This window comes from Buteo buteo, chromosome 6 (assembly GCF_964188355.1).
Source record: "Buteo buteo chromosome 6, bButBut1.hap1.1, whole genome shotgun sequence".
In the NCBI taxonomy this organism is placed as follows: Eukaryota; Metazoa; Chordata; class Aves; order Accipitriformes; family Accipitridae; genus Buteo; species Buteo buteo.
This window is the reverse complement of record NC_134176.1, coordinates 12,974,196-12,985,293: the sequence shown is the minus strand read 5'-3', so window position 1 is coordinate 12,985,293 and position 11,098 is coordinate 12,974,196. Positions and strand designations below refer to the sequence as shown.

The 11,098-nt window shown below is 40.5% G+C and overlaps 1 protein-coding gene across 9 annotated transcripts in view; it reads left to right on the top strand.

Moving 5' to 3' along the window:
- The first annotated feature begins 616 nt into the window (after nucleotides 1-616).
- The window catches only part of WDR20 (WD repeat domain 20), a 47,630-nt gene continuing 37,148 nt past the window's right edge, over nucleotides 617-11,098 (top strand). For 7 of the 9 annotated variants that reach the window (XR_012650666.1, XR_012650668.1, XR_012650667.1 and 4 more), the window contains exon 1: nucleotides 618-930. Coding sequence is in view for 4 of the 9 variants with exons in the window: in XM_075029810.1 (XP_074885911.1) it covers nucleotides 667-930 (264 nt within the window). In the remaining 5 variants the exon portion in view is untranslated. Of the gene's footprint in view, nucleotides 931-11,098 lie in introns of all 9 variants that reach the window. The other 2 variants (XM_075029812.1, XM_075029814.1) reach the window with 1 other exon arrangement.

Sequence of the window (11,098 nt, the reverse complement as noted above, 5' to 3'; positions counted from 1 at the left end):
CGACCAGGCTTTCAGGAGCTGGCCGGCGCGCTGGCAGCAGCCTGGGGACAACGCTGGCCGGGGCCAAGGCAAACGAGCCCAGGAACGCAGCCAGGGTGGCGGCACCCCGTTCTGGCTGCCCCGTGGCGGAGGCTCTCACCCGGGAGCCATTACCCCTACAAAACGGCGCTGCCCCAGCGCGCACTGACTGACACCCCTCCGACCCCAGCTCGGCACCTCAGGCGGTGGCGGTTACCATCGCGCCCCACGCGCTGCCAGAGGCAGACGCCCCACGTCCTGAGGCGACGGGTCCCTGCGGGCCCGAAAAGCCTTCTCCTCACACCCACCAGCGGGAGCCCGACCCCCCCTATCCCCCCCGTCCCCCACAACACTCGCCCACCGGCACCGCCGCCATCTTGAGCGACCCCCCCCTCCCCTTCGCCCCGCGGCGGGCGGCCCCCGCCCCCCACCCCCGGCGCCCCGCCCCCCCCGCAGACCCCGCCCCTTCCCCGCGAGGGCCCACCCAAGGGCGGGCAGCCCGGCGCGTGCGCAGACGCGCAGTAAACAGGCGCCGCCGCTCCTCCCCCTTACGCCGTTTGCGTGGCCGCCTCCGCGCAGGGCCGCGCGAGCGCCGGCGGCGGCGGCGGTTGCGCAGTGGCGCTACATCCGGGCACTGGGGCAGGATGAATGCTCCTTTCCAAGATGGCGGCGGAGGGAGGAGGGAAGGAGATGAACGAGATTAAGACCCAGTTCACCACCCGGGAGGGGCTGTACAAGCTGCTGAGCCACTCGGAGTACAGCCGGCCTAACCGGGTGCCCTTCAACTCGCAGGGCTCCAACCCGGTCCGCGTTTCCTTCGTCAACGTCAACGACCAGAGCGGCAACGGGGACCGGCTCTGCTTCAATGTGGGCCGGGAGCTCTACTTCTACATCTACAAGGGGGTCCGCAAGGTACCGGGGCTCGGCCGCTGGGCTGGGGGGGCGAGTGGCGGGGGCTCCGCGCCGCCCGCCCGCCGAGGGTCCGCTGGCTGCCGGTGGAGTGTGGGAGCCCCGCCGCGGGGGGCTGCGCCGTGGGCGGGGGGCAGAGGCCGCCCCGCCGGGCCGCCTCTCCTTCGGCCCCCCACCGGCGGCCTTGGGTCTGGCAGCTTCTCGGTTGCGGCCCGGTCGTGGCTGGGACTTCAGCCGCTCTCCCGATTAACTGGCCTGTGGGGTAGCGGTTAGGGGAGGGGGAGCGTAGGCCCGGGCTGGAGGGCTGTGTGAGGGGACCGGCGCTGGCTCAGTACTAGTGGGCTACGTCAAATACGGTGTCGCCGACGGTAGGTGTCTGGGGGTTGGCCCTGTGGAGGGTGGCGATTGCTTGGGCCCTCCTTGGCGTGCAGGAACGAGGATTGGCTTTCCATTGGCAAGGCAACCCTGGGCCTTCTTCACCTGCTGCTTCAGGTCTGAGTTTGCTGGGCACTAATGCCTGCCGTGATTATGGTGGTGTCAAATCCCTCCTTCCAGGATCTTTCTAGCTTTGATTGAATGGCTACAGTATTCATTGTAATTTTAGGCCTTTATCGTGACTTTGAAGCGTGGACTGATTTTAGGATTGTTTCTAAATGGGAGCAGTGCAGTGAGCTGAGGTTTAAATGTCAGATAACTAACACAGGGAAAGTTGCTTTTACAGGAAAGAACCATTGATGCACTTGAGAGAGACTCTTTGCTTGTCATTATTTGATGCAGGACTAACAGTTCATGCGTTTGATCTCTTGGGTCACCGTATTTATGAACAAACCCTTTCTGCTTGTTTTTTAAGGCCCTTGATTTTATGGGATTTAGAGAAGCATTCAGAATTTGTCATGCCAAGTGAACGTGTGTCACCCCTAATATATGTAAACACAGATATAATGATTGTCAGCTTGCTATTTTATGTTTCAAAAAGTGGGTGTTCATTATCTTACATACTTGGGACTCAGCTGCCATAACGTGTATACCTTGAAATCTTCCTGCTCTGAGTCTACCATTCAGCATGGGATGAAGGCACAGAGAACTAGTGACGTATGTAAGGCTGTGCAGGAAGCTTGTAGATGAGCAACGAATTATACCTGAATCTACTATGTCCATATCATTCCTCCTCTGTATAAAATGTAAGCACCAACAGGAGAATAAAGCCTGCGTGGTTATCTGTTGACTGTGACTTAACAGATCTGATATGTCCTGTATAATTACATGGAAAAGTGTGCTTATGGATTTTAGTTTCACCCTTTAATGAATTTTAATGATCTAGTTATGTTTTAAATAATACTTGGGCAATAGTTTCTTTAAGCATGTGATGAGTATTTTGTATCAAACAGTATTTGCTATTTATAAGCAGTTGCTGTCTTTACTATTTACAAGGTATTGCGGGCGGCAATATCTCTGAAAATCTGTATTGTAAATTATTACCATGTTTGGATTCTGATATCTTATGTTTGTTTTTTCCATACAAAGTAACTGCAGAGTTTTTTCACATAGATTACAGAGCAGGCCTTTATGTAGTTTAGTAATGGCACATGTGATTCTTGCAAGTTGTCTTAGTCATCTCTTGCCACACTTCTGAAAAATAAAAATGTAAAGCCTGGAACTTCATTGAAAATAGGGAAGCGAATAACTTTTTCAAATTATAAAAATTACTTTGACCTGAGTACTCTACATTTTTTTTAGATGCTAAAAGCTGCTGGTGATACACAGTAATGAGAAAATTTTAGTTTGTCAGATTGTTAAATACTTTTTTCTCTGAGTAGTGTAAAACATACGCATTGTTAGAACAGAATTCATTTCAATGACCTTTAACAGTGTTAGCAATTTAGAATACACTATATATTCTATGCGTATAATACATTAACTTCAGTAAAGTGAATCTAGAGGAAGAGCTGAAATAGATTGAAACAAACTTAAGGAAAATGCTTTACATGAGAACGGGGAAGATAGTCTGTCTTGAACTTGTAATACTTGCTGCTTTGGAATTTATTTTGAAACTATTCAGTTGGAAGTCATTGTTTTGTCTATGTACAAAGTTGACATAAGAACAGGCTGACAGTCTTTCAACTGATTATTTGAGCTTTTCAGAATCAACAGTTATATCTCGTGGCTATCATAAAAGTGAGAGCGCTGTTGTTACCTAAACTGACACTGTGTAATTCTGCCTAAACTGAACAAACTATCAAACTGCCTGCCTTCCTGTTCTTGGGAGCAGGAGGGTGGGAGAGGGACTTTATCTGTTGACCAAACTATTTGTGATCCTCTGCATATTACAGATGCTGATAACTTCATTTTTTTAACTGTTATTTCATGATTATCCAAGTAACCCTTTAAAAAAATTACCTAATTACTTTAAGACTATAATTTTCATTTTAGCTAAGTAATATTAGAATATGAGTTGAATTTAGTGAAGCTTTGCTATATGTATATATCAGGTAGCTATGATTTTGTCTTTTTTTAAGGTCTGCTTCTTTTCTTGCTAGGAAAATGCTATATTTTTACTAAAATGAGTGAAAGAGCCACCAGGACTTTATTTTAAGTAACCCTGTCTGTTAGATTCTGAGAGAATTCTTGCATTGGTAATCCATTGCAGATCAGTACACATCAAGTAAGAGTCATAGTTAAGCCATGAATGATACTTAAGAGTAAACAATGTGATATTGAGTCAAAGATACCACTTGAAAGGATATTTCTTGAAATCAATGACGCTTTCTTCTTTTAGTTTCCCTTAAATCCTAAATACATTGCATCTGCTATATCTAGTTTGTAAGTCATCTTTTTAAGTAGGCTGCTAATCTATGTGTTCTGTTTAGGATATTTAACCTATATAAAGAAAAAAATGTTTCCAGGGATGTTTCTTTAACCTTGATCCTTCTTCCAAGAAACTTGGTTGAAAAGTTACATCTAGTGTCCAGGACAGTGATGTGGAGATTGGAGTACTAATAGACAATGATAATAGTTTGGTAGAGAGACAAGAGAGAGTTTTGGGCAGCATTTCAAGCTGCCTTTAGAGACTTTTTGAAGGAAAAAGGTATTATCTTCCAACTTTGTTCTTCACAACTTTAAAAAGGAAGCTGAGTTTTTACTGTTTTATGTTTCCATGTTACCATTAAACTTTACCATTACCATGAAACATGTTACCATGTTTTCATGTTTTCTATGTCATAGAAAGCACATTAATTATGAGCCAGTGCATTGTTGTTTTTATAATGAAACTTATGCAGCTCTCTTTGTGTTAATAAGGCAACGCAGGCTTCCAGAAAACTGCTGCTTTCTGATTTGGATCCACTGAAAAAAGAAATGAACCTATAGTTTAGTAAGGAGAAATAAAACTGTGATGGAATGAGATGTGGTTGCTTTACTTATGTAAGTATATAATTATTCTCAACTGCACTGAGTGTCAGTGGGCTTTCCCTTTCAGTCTTCCTTAACTTTGGCTTTAAGGTTAGATGTGTACAGTGATCTCTTGTTAAATAGAAGGGGTAAATTTTCGTGAACACAACTGATCTAGTGACAGCTGAAAATGATGGTCTAGCAGTATTAGTATCCTCTTCGCAGTGCACTCCTATCTCCTTGCTGTCTTTGGCAGTGCTCAACCTCTGGTTGAGCTAGTTCAGCTTGCTAAACCAGCAGCAAAGTACTTGCTGTTTTTCTGGGCAGATTTTCTCTTCATTTGGTGAGTTGAACTGTCTCATCTTGGGGTCGGATATTAGCAGGCACAGTGAGAGCAAAGAAAGGGGTGGTGGTGCGAGGTGGGGAAGGAACAAAGCTACCCCCTTCAATGGCCTGGGCTGTCAGATCAGATCCACTGCCTTACGAGACCTCTCCTGAATAAAGCCTTTACTTTAGCCTTAAGTCAGATTCAGAGTGATCTGTTCTTGGGGGATTGTTGACTTAATTTTGATTAAGAGAGTTAAAGGTGTTAAAGGAAGCCTTTTCTATTATTTTAGGCATTTGCTTCTTCATGGAGTAGGCTTATAAGGTAATAGTTCAAAATTTATTGCTTAAACAGGGATGCATTAATGCTTTGGATGGGTTGCCTTTTCCTGCAGCCCCAAATCAGGAGTGAGGGATGTTACTTGATTCTTGCTTATGAGACAGTCTTGGGCTACTCAAATATGGTTTGTGGCTAGCTTTGCAAAATGACTTATTAGTTGATTCATTAGGCTAGAAAAGGAGAGAGCTATCTCTTCTTCCTTGCCTTAGGAACCATTGACAAAACAAGGCTTTCTAGATTGCTGCTGACATTAACTATCAAATCTGTTTTCCTTTCTACTAGGAAGCTAGTGTATTTTCCTTTAAGGAATTGTGTATATGATAATTTATTATTCTCTGTATGTTGTAAAGGTTTCTGGGCAAGTTAGTCTGCAACTGTCACTGCAATACAGTCATATACAGGTACGTATTAGCCATAGTGTTGCATGGTGCACAGTCTTAGTTTTTATGTAACATATTGGGAGGTTACGAAATTTGAATGTGTAGTTTAGCTTATTACCTTATGTTAAACTTTTTGCATTGTATTTAAATCCTGGCTATCTACTGTCTGTGTTAACGTATGACAGACTTTCCTAACGTTGGTTGTTTCTTTTTTTGGAACTTCTTTCTCAGAAAAAGAGGCTTTGTCTTTAGTTCTACTTTTTACCTGCAGCTACCTAAAGCAGCAGTCTGTCAATAATGAGAATATTATAGTATGTTGTAATGCTGTTGGAGTAGAAACATATGTAGGTGGCAGAGGCATGGAAGGCAGAATCTCTTGACTGTCTTTTTAACCTTATGTTGAGCAAGTGGCTTAGAAGTAATTATATTTGTACTAAGATGAAAGTGATTTCGTATCTCAACTTCTTTTATTAAGAGTTAGCATACTGGCAGTCCCTGGTTATCAGTAAAAATACTGACGATGTGTAGGATTCCTTCCTTTGCAGTTCTCTAAATTACCTTTTTTATGTCTGGCTTGATACTGGAGTCTTTGTTGTCCAGCTGAGAATTGTTATCCTTGGTGGTGACTTTCATTCTATAGACTGTTCCTCTAGGATCTTGTCAAAATGACAGAATGGTAATGGGTGGCATTTGTCACTGTGCTTAATAAATTGCTCTGGGAAGAGTAGTATATGAGAGTTCTGGGTTGGAAGCTGGAATCTGTAGAGAGAAAGATCAAGTTTTCTCAAGAAGTGGTGGGAAGGTGAGTTTGTATTACTGTATACTTAGAGATCACTAAGCTGTGTCAGGCCTTTGAAAAAGGTGTGTGTTTTAATAGCATATATGAGCTGTAAAAATGCTGAGATTTGTAAGGATCTTTGAAGATACTCTTGCTCTGAAGCAAAGGGAAGTATACGTACATCTTCGTGACCAGTTCTTAAACTTGCAGTAACAAGAATTCCACAAAAAAAAAAAAGTTATTCCTAAATAACTTGTTTTGGTGCTCAGTTTTTTTTCCTCCCCCCTGCCCCAATATGTAGCTAAACTTCTTGTTCAACGAAAAAAAAAACCAACCCAAACCCCAGGCTGAATGCTGTTATTTACTGTGGCCATAGAGAACAGTTGACTGTTGCCTTTAGCTTTTACATATTTGAAAACTTGTTAATTTTTCCCCTCATTTTTCCTAAGGTAAATAAATGTAGTTCTTTTAACCTTTCTTCTCAGATCATGACTTCCAAATGTTTGATTGCTCTCCTCTGTATTGGCTTCTGTTAGCTTGCATTTGTGGTACCTAAACTAGATATAGTACTTCCACTCTGCCTTCAGTGCAGAGTAAGTGAGAATTATTGCCTGCTGTGTCTGTCTTCTAATATTCTTACTAACATATTGAATAATATTGACATTTTAAAATCATTCTCATAGTGTTGACTGACTTGGATTGTTTCTTACCATATTGCTGTTTTTCTCCATGTTTTGATTTTCTTGTTGTTTATAAATGCCACGTAGTGTTTTCATTGAATTTTGTTCTATTAAGTTCATTGGAGAGTGTTTTTATTTCCAGTTCTGTGCTGCATACTGCAAAAAATCCTTCCGATCTTGATGTCATTCACAAATTTGATGTGTACTCTCTTCCATTAAGGAAAGTATCTCACAGAACTTAATGCATTGCATTTGCTGCTGACCTTTTTCTCTAGTCCAGTTACTTTTTCAGAAGACAATGAGATTCGTTTGGTGCTTGCTTTTGGCAACTTTACTTTGTGTGCTTTTTTCCCCCCCCTTTGTCTAGGTGCTTACAGTGTGATTTGTTTGTGGTTTTGATACCAAAGAAAGTATGGTATATTACTGGTAATACACATATTATATTACTACTATGACTGTTGAATTCTACTACAAAATGTTCTGCATTTAAAATTTTATTTATACCAGAATGAAACATCACTTTTGTTGTCAAAGAGATGACAGATTGCTGGTGTACCACAATATAGACAGCAGACCTTTTCTCAAAGTTATCTGGTGCCGTCCTGCAACTGGGAAGATACCCTTTTTCTGTGCTGGAGGAATTTGTGTAGTCCACGTTTCTTGGGTGTGCTGGATGTGACACTCTCTAAATCTGTTTTGTTTCTCTTCAAAAGGGTGTTGTAGATTTCTTTTTTTCAAGAATTCTGTTAATTTCCTGATGAGTTTTTTCTTCTCTGTCTTGTAGATGGTAGTTGTTATGTTGGGACTGTATTTGCCAGTCCTGTGGAGGGAGGTCTTGTGGCTAGATCAGTAGTACTTTACCTGTTGATCTCTGCTTGTGAAGGTATTTGAAAGTCTCTTGGGAATTCGTTTCAAGTGTTTAATGGATGGATATACTTACCACCTTGAGTTTTATGATGGAGATAGATGTTTCCTTTCTTAATTCTAGCTGGGCTGTACTAAGGACGGACAGGACATGTTACCAAACGTTCCTGTAGAGTTTTCTGCAGGGTGGGTTTTTTTGGTAATCCCTTTCTTTCAATGATGCTTCTGAAGGAAATAGTGAAGAGCTAGTGTAGATTACAGAAATATAGGTAGATTTAAGTGTTTAACTTTGTTGTGAGGCTTATATAGAGCAACTAGGACTGGCTTGAGTAAGAGGAAAGACTAAAACGCTGCTTTAAAGACTAAATGGCTGCTTTAAAATGTCACTGTTACACTCTTAAATGTTTCTTGCTGTGGAAGAGAATGAAATATCTGCACTTGATGGAGCTTGCAAGACTATTATCTGGGGGCTACTTCTGAGTTGTAGATAGCGGCATTAGTCTGTAGTGCTTTTACTTCTCCTAGTCTGTGCTTCAAGCCTGTATCACAACTGTTTGACTTCAGTAAGCGATTGCAGTATATCCTCTGAAGGACTGCTCTCGGAGGTAATAGTTCATTTATCTGTAGCTGCCTGTTTGGCTGGCATGTTTGAGAGTGAATACTAGGCTATGCTGGCCAAATCCCCAAATTGATATGCAGTATTTCATAGGCAGTGAATTTTTGTGCGTGTGGTTGTTTGCTTGTTTGGTGGGTGGGTTGTTTTTTTTTTTCCACTACAGATATAATTTGGTGGTTTTTTTTGTTTCATATTGAAGTTTAATTGTAGTAATATTGCACTTACATGAATTCAGTTGGGGGAATTTAAATTAGTGTAAAACCATTAATTGTGGCACTTACTGTTTTGCAAATTGACAAAATTTTAGTCATAATGCTTCACAGGTGTGAATAATGGTCATGTGTAACAAACACTTCTGTGTCTGTAGTGAGTTTTGTGGGCCAGCTTTGTCAGAATATTTACAAAAATGTTGTGCTATGTGCTTAAATTACAAGGAGTTTGCAGTATGCTTTGACATCTGACAGTCTGCAAAACAGTTAAGTAGTTAACTGTCAATGGTTAAGTGTACATTGAAGATGCCTCAAACTCTAATTAAATGTTGTCTAGACCCATCTCTGACAGGACTACAAGCCATAATTGTCTTGTTTGGCATTCTAGAATCAAATTTAAGACCCTAATTTGAAGTATTATTGTAGTTCTCTGGCTAAAGGGAACCATCTGAAATACTATCTTTTGAAGGACTTGTATCCAAAGGCCACTTGCTGTCCAGTTGTCATGACTATGAGTTGACACACTTGGACAAATTACTATTTGGAAACAGTGCCATTTAGCACCAGTAGTGCCTAATAATGCCATTGTCCTCTTAGAAAGCTTAAAGAAGCTAAACAGTAATGTTAAATGTGCCATACTGTAAGTTAAAGTAATAATATTCTTTTGAGTCCTTCTCAGAAATTGAGTATTTTTCTTTCATTATCTCACACCACTTTTAAGTCCAAATGTATATTCAGTCCATCTTCTAGCATCTATATCCCTCCCATTTCTTGCCCCCTGTAACTTAAAGCAGCTGCTTTTGCTTGTTCCGGCTTCTGTTCAGCAGACTGTTGGTAGACTAGATGTAGCCCTGTAGTTTTTGTGGGCAGGACCACCAGCCGCTACAATTGAAGTCTTTCCAGTGGCAGTGTCATAACTTGCATTGGGATTTTTCTCTTGCATTATTCAGTAAAGCTGTTCATGATGGAATGATAGATCTCTGATAGATACTTTCTGCAAATTGATTTTAGGTTTGGTTTACCAACTATAATTCGTCTTTAATTTCATGAGTTAATCATAAGGTTCTCATGTGGCTGTAATGGTCAAAGAAATAATGCTTATAATTTTTTAAAATTATTTTTTATTTTTAACTCTGTGTGGGTTTGGAAGATGGCTGTATTAAGCAGCGCTTTGTTTAATAATGCCTAACTTTTGTACACCTAGAGAATGTGAAGTGCCGTATTAAACTAAATGCTAGTCTAAGCAAAAACTTTAACTTAAAAATGCCCTGGAATAGTGAGAAAACATTAGATGTTATGAACAGACTTCATTATCCCAAGGCTCCTAGGAATAAAAAAAAAGTAATTCTTCTTATCTTACAGGAAGTTTACATACATTTTGTCAGGAAAGTGATACTACATAAAACTTTGAGAGGACTCCAGTTTATGACTTTAATGCTTCCTTTCAACTAAAGAAGGGAGCAGTGACAACAGGAGACTGAATGGATGCCAATATATATTGAAACTATCTGTTAAAAATCCACAAGTCTGGTGAGCTAAACTATTGGAACTATGCCTTAAGGACACTTGAGCCTGCACAGTCACAAGGATAACTCAGTAAATCTGAGTAACATAAATGTCTTCTCTTACTGACTTACAATTGTAACCATAACAAATATGTAATCCTACAAGTCATAGTCCTGTCATATTTTAACTATGGCAATTTATTTCTGAGGATTTTTTTTTTTTTTTGGTCACAGTTCTTGTAACTAAGACTTTTACAAAAGTTGTGCAGATTTTCTTTAGATTTGAGGTGGATATTGGAGCATGACCCTGATACAAGTTTGAAGCTATCATTAAAATGAAATTTTGGCAGTTGTTGTATTTTTCTTGTTGTCTTGACTTTTCTGGTTTTCTATTAGTTACTGTCCTCAGTATTATAGAGAAAGAGTTATGCAATGATTTCTCTTTTGTATCATGTTCATAAGATTTTAAATTATAGTTTAGATGTTTGGATTTGCATAATTTAGTGGTCTGAAATACTACCTCTAAAATCAACTTTAATACTGTATTGTGAAGCCATAGATAGAGGCTTAGTCTGCATTTTCCTTTAGATTTCCACCTTTCCTACTAGGATCTATATAGCAAACAGTTTGATTTATTTTTCAGACTTCCTTTTTAAACAAAAGTATTTCTAGAGCTTTTTTTGTTTGTTTAATATTTATTTGGTTTGTGGTTTGGGTTTTTTTGGTTTGGGTTTTTTTTTTTCCTTTTTAAGAGGAGAGTGGGCCAGAGACCTTCAGTAGCTACCTGCTTGCACTTACGGTGTCAAGAGGATCTGTCTTTAAAAAATAATTTATGAAGGCAGGAATAGTAGCATGGTTAAGCAATACCACTTTTGAAGTTTGATACCACGTATACTGCTGAATGCAGTATTTCTTAACCTGTCTTATAGCCCATCATGCATGTGTCAGTATGTATCAGTTCAAATTACTACTCTATTGCTTATAAATAACCAAATAATTTTTTTTTAAGTGTGCCTATTCAATGTGATGTATTGATCCAAGAGGAGTTTTTTGCCAAATAAGACGTTCAGAAATACAGAGCGGGGCTT